General features: G+C 43.7%; 1 protein-coding gene across 1 annotated transcript in view; it reads left to right on the top strand.

Moving 5' to 3' along the window:
• LOC143998112 (collagen alpha-1(XXII) chain-like) overlaps positions 1 to 20,123 on the top strand; it is a 393,374-nt gene that overhangs the window by 211,365 nt on the left and 161,886 nt on the right. The window contains exons 5-6 of the mRNA XM_077493857.1: positions 8,317 to 8,428; positions 18,200 to 18,323. Of these exons, the coding sequence (XP_077349983.1) occupies positions 8,317 to 8,428; positions 18,200 to 18,323 (236 nt within the window). The remainder of the gene's footprint in view (positions 1 to 8,316; positions 8,429 to 18,199; positions 18,324 to 20,123) is intronic.

The raw sequence follows: 20,123 nt of genomic DNA, 5'->3' as shown, positions 1-20,123 counted from the left end.
GGTCCTGATATAAGCAAATTCCATGATATATGAATAACAATGTGCATTTCTTGAACTTTTGCTGAGCTTTCTTTTTAAATGTATACGTGAATAAAGAATGCAGTGAACAAGACATGCATATTAAAAGGGTATTTCAGCATGTTCTCAAACACCACCAGTACAAGGACTGGTTCCGTGGAACATGTATGATCTTGGCTAAATGAGGCAATAAGATGTAAAGCATGTTACCGACGAGTGACGATTGACCCATTAGTTATTTTTGACAGCAGCCTCGATTGCCTACTGGCTTGGCCTCACGTAAAGTGGGCTTTTCAGTAACTTTACAGGTCATGGTAAGAGCTCACTTAAGGCCCGTACACACGGTCGGACTTTTTGACAACAAACATGCAAATTAGCTGTTTTGGAGCAACATCCGACCGTGTGTACGCTCCATCGGACAAACTTTTTTCTGTTTTCATCGGACTTTTGTTGGCTGTGCGAACGGACAAACTTTTTGACAACATAAGTCCGATGGAGCAAAGTCCGATCGTGTGTACGCAAAAGCATCGGACTTTTGTACAAGGTACAAACACGCATGCTCAGAACCAATGCAAAAGATCAGACTACAATACAGAAGTTGACCAAAGGTGGCGCTGGAGTCATTGAACGTCCTCGTTTGAAGTGTCGTCAGTACGTTGTGACGTCACTATGTTCGTGTTTGTTGTCAAAAAGTCAGATCGCGTGTATGCAATACAAACTTGTGGACTACGCCCTTTGTACAAAAGTCCACGGGAAAGTTTGTACAAAGTCCGATCGTGTGTATGAGGATTAACACTTGCTCCCAATGTGTGGCATTGTGTGGAACACTTGGACACACTTTTTTAAAGCACTCTGAATGCCAATCAGAGCGCCTGTCACTATATAAAATGGTGAGCTTACCGTCCTGTTAACCTTGTTGTGTTCACTTTGCTTTGCTTCTAAGCGCTTGTACACACGATCGGAGATTCCGACGGAATGTGTTGATCCAGACCAAGTTTTCCAACTTGTTGGTAAAATTTTCCGACAAAATGCTCCGATCATGTGTAGAGAATTCCGATCGGACAAAGTGCCACGCATGCTCAGATCAAATTCCTACATCAAAGCTATTGGCTATTAGCCTGAATGTAGTCCCGTCATAATGAAATAACGTCATCACGTTCTGAACGATCGGATTTTCCGACAACTTTGTCCGACCGTGTGTATACAACAGTTTCGGACAAAATCCGTCGGACAAAATCCGTTGGACAAAATCCGACAGACAAAATCCGACGGATTTGGTTGTGGGAATGTCCGACCGTGTGTACAAGGGCTAAGACGTCACTCCATTTCCTCAAACCTCTGGAGGAACCCTGGTTGAGAATCACTGATCTAGAGCTTCAAGAGCCCGGATGGCCCAGACGGCTTTCGATCCGAGGGGCCGAGGTTCAGGTCCTGTTTGGGTGCTGCCTGTGGGGTCCTTGGGGCTGCTGATGCGGCAGTCTTATGCAAGAGTGTCCGTCTCCTCAAAGAATGCTCCTAAGGTTCCAGAAAAAAAAAAAAAAAGAAAAAGGAGAAAAAGAGAAGTGTCTCTTTCTGGTCTCTGGATCAACTGCTATCTCAGTCAGTGATATCAGAGATTCACTTAGTGGAACAGGGTTTTTGGCTCAAACCTTTTAAAGTCCCAGAGCCAAGCAGAGAGGTAATACCCATTCTAGATCTCGGAGATCTGAATCAGCACTTAAACATCCGATCCTTTCATAATTTGATCGGCTGTGTCCATCCTGCAAGGAGGGGAGTTGCATATCTCCATGTGCCAAAGTTTCCCGCTTACCAGAAATCTCTGCTATATAAAAAAAAAAAATATATATATATAAAATTATTTTTATCAATCGTGGCACTGCCATTCAGCTTAGCCACAGCAGTACGAGTGTTCTGAAGGATTCTGGCACCTCCTTTAGCCAGGTTAAAGGCTCAAGGCATGGCAGTCCTAGCTTATTAGAAGATCTACTTTGAATAGATCATTCAGTCTCAGGTCTAAATCCAGAGTCTGATCTCAGCTGTAGATAGCTGAAATCTCTAGGTTGGATTCTCAGCCTAGGAAGATACTCCTTAAAACCATCTAGAGAGTCCCGGAGCTAGCAGCCGTAGGGGGTGGGCGCAGGGACGGCATGACATGTGCTGGACTGCACAGTCGCCGTCTTTAGAGAAGATCAGGGCCGCTTTAAGGAGGCCAGGTGGGCGGAGCCAGGGGGCAGAGCCTAGCGCGTAGATCCGTGATTCCAGGATGTGCTGCGCTCAGTCACAGAGCGGAGGAGGAAGTGATACCCACCCTCCCTAGTTGTGGTGTGAGGGTCGTTTGTTGGGAGGTTTTTTAGTGCTCCAAGGGGAGCCAGGCGGTTCTTTGGCAGTTTTAAAGTAATAATGGGAGGTACGGGTAGTAAACTGTTGTACCCATCCATGGATGGGGGTGGTTTATTGGTACTTCCAGGTTACGAGGGGTTAACCTGGAAGGGTTAAAAGGGGTAGGTCACTGCGATGATTTAGGTATAGCCTCCGAGACAGGGGTTTCCATCTGGAGGTCAAGAGGTCAAAGTTCAAAAGTCGTTCGCAGTGACCAGTATGTTATTATGCTAGTACCCATGACCCGTTTAAAGGCTGGGAAGGTTTACGGTTATTTTAAAGTTATTTATGTTATTTATGAAACAGATTGGTTAAATAAAATATGGTCGGATGGCCATTTAATCCAAATGTAGTCCAGTCGTTTGTTTAAGGTGGGTTACGGGAAGTGGTTAAGGGTATTTGGAGGAGTAAAAGGTTTATAATACACTGAGCTTAGAGTCCTACAGATGTCAAGGAGGTTACTTGGGGGCTGTTTATAGATACCATACAGAAGAAGGTATTCTTACCCCAGACTTGAATCAGTTGCTTTGTAGGACTAATTCAACTTATCAGGAAGGAAAATTCCTTCATTTTTGCTGCAAGAGATTTTTAGGGGAAATGGTGGCCCCCTTCAAGGCCTTCCCTTACGTGCAGTTTTATTCAAAGACTGCTTCAAGACACCATCCTGTTGGTCTGGAATAAAGAGGATTCAGGCCTTGTTTGTTTCCAATACGCTTGGCTCCCGATATAGGTCAGAGCCTAAATTGGTAGTTGTTATCCAGCAGGAGTGAAAATCTTTATCCTGCAAGATGTTAACAACAGATGCCAGCCTTCTAGGATGGGGAGCAGGTTAGAGGACCTTGCCTATCAACTTTGTTGGAACTTTCAGGCAGTACATCTGGCCATAGAATCTTGCTGGTCAGATTACAGGACTGTCCTGACAGGATTCAGTCTGGCAGAGCCACGGCGGTGGCTTACATCAAAAAATAAATAAATAGAAAAAAAAAGGTGAATAATGTTCTAGCTTTGGCAGAACACAACACTCCTTGCCTATCGGCAATTTTAATATTTCAGGAGTACTACTTGAGACGCCAACAATTATTTCCGGGAGAATGATCTCTTCACCCCGACATCTTCCTAGCAATATGTCAGATGGGGTACTCCGGACATGGACCTATTCACATACACATTCTCAAACAAGGGGTCCGCTAGCAGGCGGAACAGACGCATTCGTCTTCCCAGGGGATCAGTTCTCACTGATCTATGAATTTCCTCCAGCTCTGCTACTTCTGCGCCTTCTCCGCAGGATTAAGCAGGAACAGAAGGCGGTGATTCTGGTGGCCCCAGCGGGTCCCAGGAGATCTGAATTTATCGAGATCATAAGGAGGGCAGTAGAAGTCATTTGGCCATTATAGCCAGACCTTCTTGCTAGGGGTCCGGTATTTCATCCTAATTTACGGACAAGGAGTTTAACAGGTTTGACTGTTGAATCCCACTCTATAAAAGATTGTGGATGATCTCCTTCAGTAGTGTCTACTTTGACTAATGCCAGGAAGCCGACTTCCAGAATCACTTACTATAGAATCTGGAAGGCATAGGTTTCTTGGTATGGATCCAGGGGTTGGTACCCCAGGAGGTATGTCAATAGGCAGGATTCCTGCATATGGGATCTGAAATGAAGCTGGCCTTGACTTTTATCAAGAGCCAGATCCAGGCCGATGTCGATGTCTTTTCCTACGGCCTCTTGCTTCCCACTCTTGGTGCGTAGCTTATTCAGGGGGTAACACGGTTTATTCCCCTTATCAAGGCACCTCTAAATCCTTAGGATTTAAGATTGGTCTTGTCGGCTTTGTTAAATCAGCCGTTTAAACCTTACGAGAAATTCTCTTGGTTCTTTGACAAGAAAGATAATCTTTTGCTTGCCATTTCTTCTGCTAGAAGAGTATTGGAACTAACAGCTCAGTCTTGTAAGAGACATATTTCATCGTGTATAAGGACGAGGTGATTTGATGTCCTCATCCTGAACTCTTACCAAAAAGTGCTAACAGGTTTTCAACCAAGATATTTTTCTTCCTTCTTTCTCCCCAGAAGCCTTAATCTGGGGAAGAGAAAGCACTACAGTCTCTTGATGTAGTAAGAGTGATCAGAATCTATTTAAGGGCGACCGCTCAGGTTTGGCAAAACACAGGTTTCGTTTGTACTGCCAGAGGGTCCAAGATATGGACAGGCAGTGTCAAGATCCACTGTTTTCCAGATGGGTTTGTCAAGTGATTGATCAAGCTTCAGCTTAAAGAAGAAAATTCTTCCTTCTCATATTAAGAGCATACTCATCCAGGGCGATTAGTGCCTCTTGGGTGATGCATCATCAGGCCTCTATGGCTCGGATCTCTAAGACATTGGTCTTTGGTTCAGACATTTATCTGATTTTTATTTTTTTTCAAATCGATATTTAAGGTCATGAGGAGATTGCCTTTGGGCACAGCATACACTGCAGGCTGCAGTATGAGTCCTCTGGCCTCCTGTTTCCTTGATTCTGCCCCCCCCCCTTCAGTTGCCATTGCTATGGGACATCCCACATAGTTATTACTATAGCGCTGTGTCCCCTGATGTAAGAAAAGAAAATAGGATTTTTAAAACAGCTTACCTGTAAAATCCTTTTCTTTGATGTACATCAGGGGACACAGAGGTCTCTTCCTTCTTCTTATACACTTTCAGGGCAGGACTTAGGGTGGTGGGGGCCCCTGGGCTTGAGTCACTTTCGGGCCCTACCTTCTATACATTACCGTATTTATCAGCGTATAACATGCGCCGGCGTATAACACGCACCCCAAGTTTAGGAGGGAATTTTAAGGAAAAAACTTACATTTAAATGACCATCAATGCAGCCTTATCAGTGTCCATCTGCAGCCTTGTCCAGTGTCATTGCAGCCTTGTCAGTGTAGCCTTATCATTTGCAGCCTTGCCCCAGTGTCATTTGCCGCCTTGTCATTGCAGTCTTGAAGTTTAAAAATGGCGCAGACGAGATACAGAGTCCTGTGTATCTGGCAGCTCTCGGGGGCTCTCGGGCCCTCTCGCAGACCCGAGCAGAGCCGAGAGTGGCCAAGTGTACTCGGCTCGGCTCACAGTCACGCCCAGTCCCTGTGTTATGTCCATCATAGGGTAGGACTGGACGTGACTGTGAGTGGAGCCGAGACGAGTACACTCGGCTATGAATCTCAGTGGGGCCCCCTATTGGGCGGGGCCCATGGGCTTGAGCCCAGTCAAGCCCAATGGTAAGTCCTGCCCTGTACACTTTGATTGCTTGGCTACAAAACTGAGGACTCCCAGTAATGGGACGGGTTTTATGGGGGAAGTTCACGCTTTAAGGGGCGTGCCAGTGTCCAGCACCTGATATGCCGATATAACCCACATAGTTATTACTATGGCACTGTGTCCCCTGATGTACATCAAAGAAAAGGATTTTCAGGTAAGCTGTTTTAAAAATCCTGTTTTTATTTTCTCTATCAGATCATCCCCTACAGTTATTACTTTTTGTATCACGTGACCCATCCTTTTAGAGTATAGGCTTTAAGGAGTAGGGCCCTCTGATTCCCCCTGTATTGAATTGTATTGTAACTGTACTGTCTTCCCTCAGGTTGTAAAGTGCTGTGCAAATTGTTGGCTCTATATAAATCCTGTATAATTATAATAATAATAACTATACCTCATTTCCCTTTCTTGGTGCTTCAAAGCATCTCCAAAGCCTCCATAGAACAACGCTCGCTAACAGCACCTGCAGCATTTGAGGGCCTTTTTTTTCAGTTAGCTTAGCTTTTGTTTTGGAGGTATGAGATATCACAGGAACCAAAACGAACCAGAAAGACATCATCAATAGTCACTTCCAATTCATGTTTATATACTCTGGAAGTGTCTGGTGTAGACGTCACATCTGGTGTGCAGCGTGGAGCAGCAGGAAGCTGAGGGGCTCAGACTAGAGTGGAGAAACTAGCAGGCAGCACACATGGTGTGCAACATGGGAATGCTATAGAGAAAGGTGAGAGAGGACTGAGCAGTGGAGGATCAGCAGAGCTGGGGGACCAGAGCAGGAGAAACTAGCAGATGCCAAATGGTGAGCAGTGTGGGGTCAATATAGGGGGATCAACAGAGCTGGGGATACTAATGAGTGAGGGATCCACACAGTTAGGGATTACTAATGAGTGATGGATCAGCAGAGCTGTAGTTTACTACTGAGTGGGGGATCATCAGAGCTGGGGGTACTACTGAGCCAGGGATCTGCTGAACCAAGGGTACTAATGAGAGCTGCAAATCTGCTGAACAGGTTACAGACATTCGTAAACAGAACTATGGGGAGATACCTTGAGATGTGCCTTTGACAAAGCACCTTATCCCCATGTCGATGGCAGCAAGGGTATCTTCCCCACAACCCTGGTCCAGTGGTTGTGAGGGTCTACGGATGGGGGGGCTTATCAGAATCTGGAAGTGTCCTTACAAATAAAGGTGCTCCCAGTTAGTATCACCCCCCCCCCCCACACCCCACCTAAGTGAAAGAGGAAGGGGTACTTTGTATACTTACTCAATCACACACACACAAATGAAAATAGTAAATAAAGACACTCACTTTTTGACAAGTCCTTTATGAAAAAATAAAAATCCCCCAAAAAATGTCCCTCTTTGTAGATCCATCATTAGTCACATCATCCAGCGATGCACAACCATGCCTTCCCAAACAAAAGGCACAATGACCTTCCAGCATGTCTACACCCGCCAAATATCGCACGCTAATGACAGCTGCCTGAGCTGTCATCTGGAATTGAAATAAAGGTGGGGGGCATAGTGGCTGACATCAATGACTAAATATGGCCAAGGCCATGTTTGGTCAATGTTATTGCCGTAATTAGTGCTGGCAAAGGTCATCCAGTGCCCAGGGCAAAGATGCCAAGCTGCGCACCCAGTGTGGGGAGGGGAGGGGGTGTAAGATAACAGAAAAACAGTCCTGAGCTGTCAAGGCACCTGCAGGTAGAAGCCCCCAGGTGTGTATACTTGCTACATGAGCACAGCCCTGACAGGAGGGAGGAGCTGGAGGGATAGAAAGAGCACAGCCCTGCCTCCTCCCAGCTCTCTCCTCCACTCCTGGCTCTCTCCTGGAGATTTCTGCTCTCGACTGTGGACTGTGCTCTCTCTCTCCTCCTACCTCCTGCCAGTGCAGAGCTCCTGTATGTCTGTAATTTTTGCTGATGGCCTCTGAATACAGGAGTGCTGCACTTGCAGGAAGGAGGAGGAGAGAGAACACAGCCTGCACCATTTTCCGTCTCTTTGCTTCTCTCCTTGCCACTCCCAGCGCTGGGCTGACAGGAGAAGTGATGTTGCTGTCTCTACTCCTGCCAGCTTTGTAACAGAACCAAAGTGACCGCATCCCTGCAGTAAACCATTGCGTCCAGGGCAGCCTCCCCTCCCACCCACCCCTTGTCCCAGCCCTGGACGTAATTATGTCAGTCAGTAATCCTGCCCTTATCTGGTTGGTAGTCATCTGAGAGGCAGAAATTACTTATTGCTCAAGGAACCCCTAGCAACTTCTGGAGGAACCTTGGTTGAGAAACCCTGGCTTGAATGATCTCACCCTGAAGAAACACTGCTATAAAGCTCAAGGGACAGGAGGGCCTAGGTACAGGAAGTGCGCCCCTATTTTTCTAGGGTATTCAAAGCAAAATGTAGATTTTCAAGGTATTGCTTAGAACTATTACCATTTCCAGATGCTTCCTATTAATCTTGACATTTTGAGATCAGGTCTTCTTTAGAATGAATGGCTGTAGATGCAGGAAACTTGTGATGCTCCCTCTCAAGGTTTTACATTTTTCATAAACTTGCATTAGTATACGGCTGTGCATCCATGCCAAAAGATAATATCTCCCACCATTTTTCCCATACAACATTTGATGATAGGTTTTGACCTGATGGAACTCTTTAATGTCAAAGAAGTATTTGGAGAAAAAGATGGCGGAGTACAGAGCTCCTATGTACGCCTTGGAACCTACCCCATCGTCCAGAGGACAGAGTAAGTAGAAAGATGAGCTGCTGTCTATTGAGCAATTGTTACAAAATAATTAAATCATTTTAGTAATTTCTAAGAAAAAAATTAACTTGATCTTTTAAAGGGACACTGTCACCAACTTAACCACTAGGTATCCGCGCTATAGCCAAATGACGGCTACAGCGCAGACTTCCTTTGCTGGGACGACATCTATTGACGTCGTCCCGTGTGTCTATGAGACTCGCCTGATCACGGATCGAAGCAAGGGGTCGATCCCGACCCCTTACCACGTGATCAGCTGTCAGCCAATGACAGCTGATCATGTGATACAACGGAGCCGGTAATCGGCTATTTTTCCTCCTCGCGCTGACAGCGCGAGGAGAAAAAAAAAGAGCCGATCACCGGCGGCCATGATCGGGACAGCTTACCAGTGCCCACCTGCCCCCTGCCAGTGCCACCTCAGTAATAAAAAAGTGCCCCCCATCAGTGCCCATAGTTCCACCAAGCAGTGCTCACAGTGCCACACATCAGTGCCCACAGTGCCAAACATCAGTGCCCACAGTGCCACCCATCAGTGCCCACAGTGCCACCCATCAGTGCCCACAATCTGCCTCAACGGTGCTGCAGACCAGTGCCACATATCCGTGCCCATCAGTGTCATCTAACAGTGCCCATTAGTGCCCATCAGTGCCGCCCATCAGTGCCCAGCAGTGCCACCTATCAGTGCCCATCAGTCCCATCTATCAGTGATACCTATCAGTGCCCCTTAGTGCCACTCATCCGTGCCACCCATCCGTGCCACCCATCCGTGCAATCTTATCTGTGCCCATCTTTGCCCATCAGTGCCGCCTTATCTGTGCCCATCAGTACTGCCTTATCTGTGCCTATCGGTGCCACCTTATCTGTGCCTATTAGTGCCGCCTTAACTATGCCTATCAGTGCCCACCAGTGCAGCCTATCAGTGCCCACCAGTGCCGCCTCATCAGCGCACTTCAATGAAGGAGAAAAATGACCTGTTTGCAAAATTTTATAACAAACTATTAAACATGATTTTTTATTTATTTTTTATTTTGCATCTTTTTTTGTTTGTTTAGCAAAAAATAAAACTCTCAGCTGTAATTAAATACCACCAAAAGAAAGCTCTATTTGTGGGAAAAAAATGATAAAAATTTCATTTGGGTACAGTGTTGTATGCCCGCGCAATTGTCATTCAAAGTGCATCAGCGCTGAAAGCTGAAAATTGGTCTGGGCAGGAGGGGGGTTTAAGTGCCCAGTAAGCAAGTGGTTAAAAAAGCAGGTAAAAGCGCAGAAAAATCAAGTAAATTCTTACTTGCAATTATATAAAATATTAGTGCGCTAAAATCAATTGTGGTCAAAATTTTTTAGAAATATATCTTCCAAAGGGTTTCCAATAAACCCTTTATATAATTAATAGTTTAAAGTGCTCTCATGCATACTGTGCAAAATAAGTGCAATATATGCAAATTAGTGCAATCCTGATCACATAAAGTGCTCTCATATATGTGTATACACGACCAGATGCTATTCAGTTAATTATATACTCATGGAGACTAGGAAATTAAAGTGCTAAATAACCACTATATAATGAATATACCAGTGCTGATATACCAAAAAATTACTACATAAAGTGCCTATGTGCATATGTGTCCTTTGTAATACAACCTTTTAAACGTAACCAAAAAGGGTTTTGATTTCAAGATGATATTAATATCCCACAAACATTTTTTTTACATATTCCTCAGTGGTAGACAGCTTACTCCTATAGTTAATTATGATAAGACAGCTTGCTCCTATAGTTGATTATAATAAGGTGCTGGCATTATAGGACAAATCATTAGAATTCATTAAAAATACGCCAAAAACCAAAAAAAAACACCAAGAAACAAACATAAAAAAAGTCACTAGTAATGCAAGTTTCACTCCTTTTTCACCGCATAGATCTTGCAATCAGCTTTAATTACGTCCATTACACTGCAGCTGTTTTTCAACTTCAGATTTTTAACCACACATTGGTCTTTCAATCACCTCCGATTTGTATTCAGACCATTGCAACAAATACGGGCATATATGGGAACAGAAGAAAGAAAAGACACAATAGTGCAGGGATATGCAATTAGCGGACCTCCAGCTGTTGCAAAACTACAAATCCCATGAGGCATAGCAAGACTCTGACAGCCACAAGCCTGACACCCAGAGGCAGAGGCATGATGGGACTTGTAGTTTTGCAACAGCTGGAGGTCCACTAATTTCAGATCCCTGCAATAGTGTGATACTGCAGGTATAGGTTGATACTGCTCTGTGTTCAGCGGTTTTACTCACAAAACCTGGACTTGTACACAAGCTTTCTGATTGAGCGTCAGTGTAATCACTCCTCCTCACAGCCTTACTGCCGACCGAAGGCTCTACGCCACTTACCTCCTTCTCCCTAGCTCACTTAGGGTTGCCACCTTTTCTTCAAGTCAAACCCGAACACTTTAGCAGCGCATAATTTTATTTATATATAGTATAAACTATACATATATTTTGCTATTAAATAACATTTCTAATCATATGAAGTTAATAACAAGAGTCCCCCTTTACATCAGAGTCCACAGAGTTCCCCTTTTACATCTGAACTTGCAGAGCTCCCTTTCAAAGTAAGGGGGGAACGCTGCAGACTCTGATGTAAGGGAGAACTCTGGGGACTCTAACATAATTCCCACATCCTCTGGGAACCCTGATGTAAGGGGAAACACTGGCCTCTGGTGTAAAGGGGAACTCTGATGTAAAGGGGTGCTCTGAAAACCCTGATTTACCTTAGTGTACTCACTCAGAGGCAGGTGAGAGAAAAGGGGAGACTTCAGTCACAGACAGGGATGGATGGTGAGCTCACTCACCACTTGGCAGTCAGCATCTCTCATCCAGATGTATCTGAGGCTGCTGGATTCAAATTTCCAGACCCAACTTTCCTTTTCTGAGGCACAGCGCCAGGGATTGGAGTGTGGGAAGACACAGAGGGGTAGGGGTGGGGGGAAGAGGTGCAGGTTGAGCCCTCTCTCCTCTCCCATCTGTGTGTGTTTGGGGGGGGGGGGGAGGGGAATTGTTAGTGCTGGCTTTGGGCAGTGTGAAAGAGTGTAATAGACACTCTCAGCTTAGACAAATGCAGCCAGCAACCCTGCTGGGAAGCCATAGTCCAGTCTACATAATGTGTCCGGGTTTCAGGCGGTCTGAAACCCGCAAACACGTTTCCTAACCCGAACTGTCCGGGTGAATCCTGGACAGGTGGCAACCCTAAGCTCACTTAATGTGAACCATGTCTGATCAAAGATGAAACCATCCTTCTGTAGCAGGTATGGTAAGGTGCCCAAATATAACCCGACGCTTGGCCCACTTTGCCACCATACAAAGGTATCCCTGTGCTCCACGCAGCTGGAATCTTCAGGGTTGATTTACTAAAGACAAACAGGCTGTGCACTTTGCAAAGTGCGGTTGTCCTCTGCAAGTGCAGGTTCTCCAAAGCTTAGTAAATGACGTAAAAAGCTTCACTTTGCAAAGAGTACCCAATCACGTGCAAGGAGAATAAAACACAAAATGCATTTTTGCTGGCTTATGATTGGATGATGAAACTCAGCAGAGCTTCGGCTCATTTACTAAGCTCTGGAGGAACTGCACTTGCAGAGTGCGCAGTCTATTTGCCTTTAGTAAATCAACCCCCAAAGTATTATATTCATGGTGAGACCTCTAATACAACGCAGGGCACTGGACAGCAATCTGTGTTCTAAAGTGACCAGAATGAACGCGGCATTCCGTCACACCCACCAGATTCCCGGCAACAAAATTCTGATCGTGCTTTATTTATTGTCCTCAACGGAAGAGACACAACCTAACAAATGTCAAATGTCAATGTATTCACAGACGGAGAGCGACAAAGGGCACTGAGGCATAAGATAACGTGGTGGGCGTTTTCTCTAGAAAGCTTTTGCATTTACATGGCGTTTGTCAAAACATGAACAAAATCTAACTGAGAACAAAATGTCAACATTTTTGCTCACTAATGTGGCTGCACATATTAACCCTTTAAAGACGTGGGGTATTTTTTATTTTTTACATTTTTTTTTTTTTGCTTGTTCTTTTCTCTGGGACCGCTACGATGTGTTTGGAGACCTTCTTTCTGCTCCAAGACTGTTAACTCCCATGCGCGCTTAAAGCGGTAGTAAACCCTACTATATGTTTTAACCACTTTCAGACCGGACCAAATTGCTGGTTAAAGACCAGACCACTTTTTACGATTCGGCACTGCGTCGCTTTAACTGACAATTGCGCGGTCGTGCGACGTGGCTCCCAAACAAAATTGACGTCCTTTTTTTCCCACAAATAGAGCTTTCTTTTGGTGGTATTTGATCACCCCTGCGGTTTTTATTTTTTGCGCTATAAACAAAAATAGAGCGACAATTTTGAAAAAAACGCATTATTTTTTACTTTTTGTTATAATAAATATCCCCCAAAAATATATAAAAAAACATTTTTTTCCCTCAGTTTAGGCCGATACGTATTCTTCTACATATTTTTGGTAAAAAAAAATCGCAATAAGCGATTATTGATTGGTTTGCGCTAAAGTTATAGCGTTTACAAAATAGGGATAGTTTTATAGCATTTTTATTAATAATTTTTTATTATTATTTTTTTTACTAGTAATGGCGGCGATCAGCGATTTTTATTGTGACTGCGACATTGTGGGGGACCCATCAGACATTTTTGACACATTTTTGGGACCATTGTCATTTATACAGTAATCAGTGCTATATAAATGCAGTGATTCCTGTGTAAATGACACTGGCAGTGAAGGGGTTAACCAGTGGGTGGCAGTGTAGGGGTTAAGTGTTCCTAGGGGTGTGTTACTAACTGTGGGGGGGCTGGGCTTTCATTTAGTGAACACTGATCTCTGCTCCAATCACATGGAGCAGAGATCAGCGTCACTAGTTGCTAGGCAGAATGGAGAAATGCTGTTTACACTGCATTTCCTCCATTCAGCCGCCCCGTGAGATGATCACGGGGATGCCCGCGGAGATCGAGTCCGCGGGTCCTGCGACCGGACTCACGGGGGTCCCGACCAGCGCGGGATGGCAGGGCGGCATTGAATATTGGACGTACTGGTACGCCAATATGCCTGCCCATGCCATTCTGTCGATGTACATCGTCGTGTGCTGGTCGGGAACCGGTTAAACAAAGACCATATTTCTAATTAGCGAGATGATTTAAATCTATTTATCTAGACGGTTTTATCTAAAATGTTCTTCTTACTTTATATTCCGAGTTGTTTCAATATCGTTTTTCTAGCACTAACTCAGCGCCATCTCTGTTGTGGGTCTTCCTTGTTTTCTCCTATTATCATTTCCGCACGCAGTTCGCGCTGCGCTCTGTAATCCTGCGCGTGCGCATTACGGGCACAATATCCAAGCCTCATTTTCATTTCCTCTGTTAGAAAAAAAAAAAGATGAGCAATGATCGTGGGATGTCGGGGCTGACGTCTACAACAGGAAATGACGCAGGCCCCCGACATAAACAAGAATCTTTCCGGCCGGGGCTCTGGGCTGCCGGATTTCTGAGCTATTACTGCGCATGCGCGTTGACGTCACTACTCGCAAATACAGCGATAGTACAGGAAGGAAGCAGGTAGGGAAAAAATGATTACTGCAAATCGATTGGGGATGATTGGAGGAAAATATTACTAGAAAGTTAAATTTTTGAGTATACAACGACTTTAAAGCGGGAGTCCGCCGGGAGTGCGCGTTTTTTTTTTTTTTAAAAGCCAGCAGCTACAAATACTGCAGCTGCTGACTTTTAAAATAGTGACACTTACCTGTCCAGCGCGCCCGCGATGTCGGCACCTGAAGCCGATCTCTCGATCGTCTCTCGGGTGCTGCCGCCGCCATCTTGGGTATGGGAATCAGGAAGTGGAGCCTTTCGGCTTCATTTCCCGGTTCCCTACTGCGCATGCGCGAGTCGTGCTGCGCAATGAGGATGGACCCACTGCCTCTGGGATCTGTGTGTTTTCCCAGCAGGCAGCTGGGGGACTTTCGGAAAGGGGCGTAATCTACGCCCCTTTCCGCAGAGAGCTATCCCGGAAGTGGGTGCAGATACCTGTACTGTACAGGTACCTGCACCCCCCTCCCCCCTGAAAGGTGCCAATTGTGGCGCCGGAGGGGGGGAGAATTCCAATGAGCGGAAGGTCCACTTTAGGGTGGACCTCCGCTTTAAGGCGCGCTTCTGCTCGATTCCTATGACTGTCTAAGCTCAACATCCAAAATCCTATTCTTTCTAAAGCCTCCTACACACAATCAGACTTTCCAACGGGAAATGTGTGATGTCAGGCTGTTGGTGGTAACTGTGTGTACGCTCCATCGGACAATTGTTGTCGGATTTTCTGTGGACACATGTTGTCTAGCAGATTTTCTAATTTTCCATGGACAACTGTCTGTTGCCGGAGTTTCCGAGCGTGTGTACACAAGTTTGTTGGATAAAAATCCAAAGTACAAACACGCAATGCTCGGAAGCAAGGATGAGCCGGAAGCGGTTGGTTTTGTAAACTAGTGTTCATGATGGAGAATTAACATTTGTGACGCGGCAAATTATGAAATCTCCAAATGCAGCGCACAATTCTCTTCTTCTTTAATGGGATAATAATGAAGCTGCTTTGCTGGTGATACTGATGGAGTTATTGCAAACACATTTTCAAAGGCTTTTTTTTTTCTAGTAATATCAAAAATAATATTATGTTTTTTTCTATTTTTTTTTTTTCACAATCAAAATGTTTTTTTCTATTTTTATGTGGGCACAACACCATTATTCCGTAGTTTTTTTTTTTTTTTCAATTCTAATTTTAGTTTTAATTATTATAAAGTATTACACATGATTAAACAATTTCAAACATATACATTACTTACATACATAGTAATCACATTTATTCTTTTCTTTCCTTTTTTCCCCCTCCCATACATATCTTGGATACTTTAACATATAAAAGAAAAAAAAGAAAAAAAAGGAAAAAAATAAAAAAAATAACAGAGGAGGTGAAATATATATATATATATATATATATATATATATATAAAAAAGAAAAAGGAAAAAATAAACACACAACCCCCCCCCCCCCTTTGTTCTCTCCCTTCCCTCTCTCCTCCCTTCTCCCCTCCTCTCCCTAGCGAAATCTTTCCTTCCATTTCTTCCCTCCTTCTTCCTCAATTTTTTACCAATTTCCTATTCTGTCTCCAGGGAGTCCAAACCAGGAGGCACCTTTCGTGCGTATCTAATTCTTGTGCTAAAAGCATCTCCATTCTCTCTATGTTATCCATTTCTAGGGCCCATTCATTTATCGAAGGAGACTGAGTTGATCGCCAGTGCCGCGGTATCACAGTTCTTCCCGTAGTTTTTAAGATCAAAGATACAACTATGTTGGTGTCCCTTGTCAATTTTACATTGTATTTTTTTTTTTTTAAATGTAACTGCCTACTCCCAAACTGTCATTTGAAGTAAAACCCATAGCCAAGTATTATTCTCCACAATTTTTTTTTATTGTGCATTAAAAAAAGAAAACAAAAAAAATTAGACATGATATCTGCCAATAGAACTTAACTAAAAAGTGCATTCTATGCATCCAAAAATATAGAAAATATACCAAATCAAATCATTATTCAACCAAAAAAATAATGTCAAAGCAATAACTCCAAGGCCAATAATAAATAACACGTAATTCTCCTCTGATTCCGCAACATGGCTGGTTGGCGAACGGTCGTTCAGAAACGAACTGAAAAGCGCAAAATAAAAAGCGCGAATCAACACTCACCAAACTTCTACTAACATGAAATTAGCAGAAGGGGCCCAAAGGGTGGCGCTAAAGAGCTGAAAAACAACATAGTACGTCACTATGTTCGTAATTATTGGCCAACAATTGTGTGTATGCAAGACAAGTTTGGGCCAACGCCCTTTGGACAAAATTCCACGTTTTTGTTGGCAAACAATCCGATCGTGTGTGCGAGGCTTTATTGTCCCTGCTCAGACTTGTATGATTTTTTATTTTTTTTTGCCATATAGACTTTAATGCGTCTGTAAAGCGCATGTTTTTGCTCCCAAAAAAACTTCTCTCTTCTTCTTGCCCAGCCCGGGACACAAACACCTTCAAAGGCTTCACACCCACTGATATATCCTCTGCTCAGCTGTGACTGCGGGCTAAGGACCCATTCACACTAGGGGCATTGAGTTGTGTTGATCAACACAGGTTCAACCGGATTGTTTTCTGTGTGTCCTGTTCATACCGTACATGTGTGGAGGTGTGAAAATGGCAATAGAAAAAAAAGGGGGTTTTGGGACTTGAGGCACATAGAAGGAAACAGATGTGTATACACATTGTTGTTTATTGAATCAGTATGTACAGTATATAATAACGGATATAATGACCACGGGCCAATCAGTTACAGTAGTATAATATAATATAAAGCACACATTGTACAATGTGTAGTATCATGAGCCATGTTGCTCCATATGGAATTATAAAAAGGACATAGCGTAAAATTTATCATGTATTAAAACCATATATGTATGCATCTTGGAAATCTCTACATGTTTCGGGGATTGTACCACCTCATCAGGAGCGGATGCAAACAAAATATCTGTAGAAAAATTGATATGTAAGGCCAATGTGATCTGATGTTTGTCCCCAATATCAAATTCAAAAATAGAGCAAAAAAAAAAAAAGGTCAGGAGGAGAGGTCATTATCCCCCTACTTACATGTGGCTCAAACTATACATATATAGTGCTGGATGGACAGGAGCCATCATGAATGTCTGTCCCAGGAGCTGTGGAGGTAGGATAGGCTGTTCGTGCTGACGCAGTTAGTGATGTAGAACAGTGACCCCAAGAAGTCTATAGAGATAAATGTGTAACTGTTGTAAGACTCTACAAGACTCTGGTCCGACCGCACCTGGAGTATACTGTCCAATTCTGGGCACCGGTCCTCAGGAAGGATGTACTGGAAATGGAGCGAGTACAAAGAAGGGCAACAAAGCTAATAAAGGGTCTGGAGAATGTTAGTTATAAGGAAAGGTTGTGAGCTCTGAACTTATTCTCTCTGGAGAAGAGACGCTTGAGAGGGGATATGATTTCAATTTATAAATACCGTACTGGTGACCCCACAATAGGGATAAAACTTTTTCGCAAAAGGGAGTTTAACAAGACACGTGGCCACTCATTACAATTAAAAGAAAAGAGGTTTAACCTTAAACTACGTCGAGGGTTCTTTACTTTAAGAGCGGCAAGGATGTGGAATTCCCTTCCACAGGCGGTGGTCTCAGCGGGGGGCATCGATAGTTTCAAGAAACTATTAGATAAGCACCTGAACAACCGCAACATACAGGGATATACAATGTAATACTGACATATAATCACACATAGGTTGGACTTGATGGACTTGTGTCTTTTTTCAACCTCACCTACTATGTAACTATGTAACTATGTAACAATGGTAGATACCATGCTGTATATCCATAATAGAGTGAATAAAAAATAAAAATTCCAGTGGTGATCAAATACCACCAAATGAAGGCTTTATCTGAAACAAATTACACAAATGTCATTTGAGTACAGTGGTCCATTACCGCACAATTGACAGTTAAAGTATCGCAGTGCTGAATAGCAAAAAAATCACCTGGTGATGAAGGGGTAAAACTTTTCGGAGGTCAAGTAGTTAAGGATAAAGTGCACACCAATAACATATGTGGCATTTTTTGCATCTTTTCCAGAGACATCTTTCCACAAGGTCTGCCAGATGAATACGCCTTTGTAACCACGTTCAGGTTCAGAAAGGCTTCCAGACGGGAGGACTGGTACGTCTGGCAAATCATTGACAAATATGGAATACCACAGGTAATGTCTGATATAAATTTGTAGAGTCATGAAACCATATTAGATTACCCAGCCTTGAGGATGTCTTTGCAAAGACCAATCAGAAAATTTGAAATCAAAACCTTGGGCAACATCCTGTCTCTAGAGCAGCCTTTCTCAACCTTTTCAACACAGAGGAAATACAGTGGAAATAGTTCTCCGGTCTTGGGGAACCTCTGCTAAAAATGAAAAATCAACAACTCATCATACATTAGTGTGATGGTAAATGAGAAGAATGCTTCTTACACTTGTGGTTATTGGGAAGAATTACCCCCTAAGCCCTTGTACACACGGTCGGAGATTCCGACGGAATGTTTCCTATCGGACCGTTTTGTCGGATATTCCGACTGTGTGTGGTCTACATCAGACTGTTTCCGTCGGAATATCCGACGGACCAAGTTTTTCAACTTGCCGGTAAAATTTTCCGAAAAAATGCTCCTATCGGACATACTCCGATCATGTGTAGCCTACTCCGACGGACAAAGTGCCACGCATGCTCAGATCAAATTCCTAGACCAAAGCTATTGGCTACTAGCCTGAACATAGTCCCGTCGTAACGAAATAACGTCATCACGTTATGTACAATCGGATTTTCCGACAACTTAGTCCGACCGTGTGTATGCAACATCACTTCCGGACCTCTTCCGGAATTAATCCGTCGGAATTACTCCGATGGATTTGGTTGTCGGAATCTCCGACCGTGTGTACAAGGGCTTACAGATAACTAAAAACGTCAAAAGTGTCCTTGAGAACTTACCTGAGAGGCAGAAATTGACCATTGCTCAGGGAACCCCTAGCAACCTCTAGAGCAGTGATTCTCAACCAGGGTTCCGTGGAGGGGAACCTAGGGTTCCTCCAAAGACTGCTAGGGGTTCCTTCAGCATTGGGCAATTTCTGCCTATCAGGTAAGTTCCCACTGACACCATTGATCTTTTTAGCTATCTGTAAGGAGGTAATTCTTCCCAATGACCACAAGTGTAAGGACCATTCTTCCCAATGATCATCACACTATTGTATCATGAGTTGCAGATCTTTAATTTTTAGCAGGGGTTCCCCGAGACTGGAGAACTATTTCAAGGGTTGCTCTGTGTTGAAATGGTTGAGAAAGCCTGCTCTAGAGGAACCCAAGGGTTCCACGGAACCCTGGTTGAGAAAAAAATGCTCTAGAGAGATCCAGGACAAGTACCAGAGCCCCAAAGAGGAACCTAAAGCATATATAGAGCCCGAAAATGTTATTTTAGTTATGGATATTTAGGTAAAGATTAGAATCCTGGTCAGTTTCTTTTTTTTTTTTTTATTGCTGTCTGTGCCCCCTCTGTGGAAATTGAGTTGATTATCCTGATGACCACTGAGGTAGGAAACTATGAGAAATCAAAAAATTCACAGTTGTGTCGGTAGGTGAGAGGAAATCTTCCAATGTTTTGGAGACAACTGTATACAATGGAACTCCCCTCGTTTTGTAGAATTTTCTTCTCACTTCCTGTTCCATCTCTGGGACAGGAAGTAAAGGGAAATCTCCATGAAGGAGTATAGACGACAAAAAATAAACAGACAAAAAGAAAACAGTTTTGGCTATGCATACACTTTAAAGAGAACCATTAACGATGTATGACCTAAAAACCAGTTGAACCCTCTGTTTAAATCCGTTAAACACATTCCCGATGCATTATATTAAAAGGTGTGCAAAGCCTAACAATTTGTGTTCAAACAGAAACAGTCACATCCTAAAGAGAAAAACCAGTATACTGCAGAGAAGATGTAGCAGCAGGGGTCTCTCTGAAG

This window comes from Lithobates pipiens, unplaced genomic scaffold (assembly GCF_037356315.1).
Source record: "Lithobates pipiens isolate NorthernLeopardFrog02 unplaced genomic scaffold, aLitPip1_a1.2 Scaffold_19, whole genome shotgun sequence".
Lineage (NCBI taxonomy): Eukaryota > Metazoa > Chordata > Amphibia > Anura > Ranidae > Lithobates > Lithobates pipiens.
Note: the sequence above shows the minus strand (reverse complement) of the source record. Positions and strands in the feature narration are given on the sequence as shown.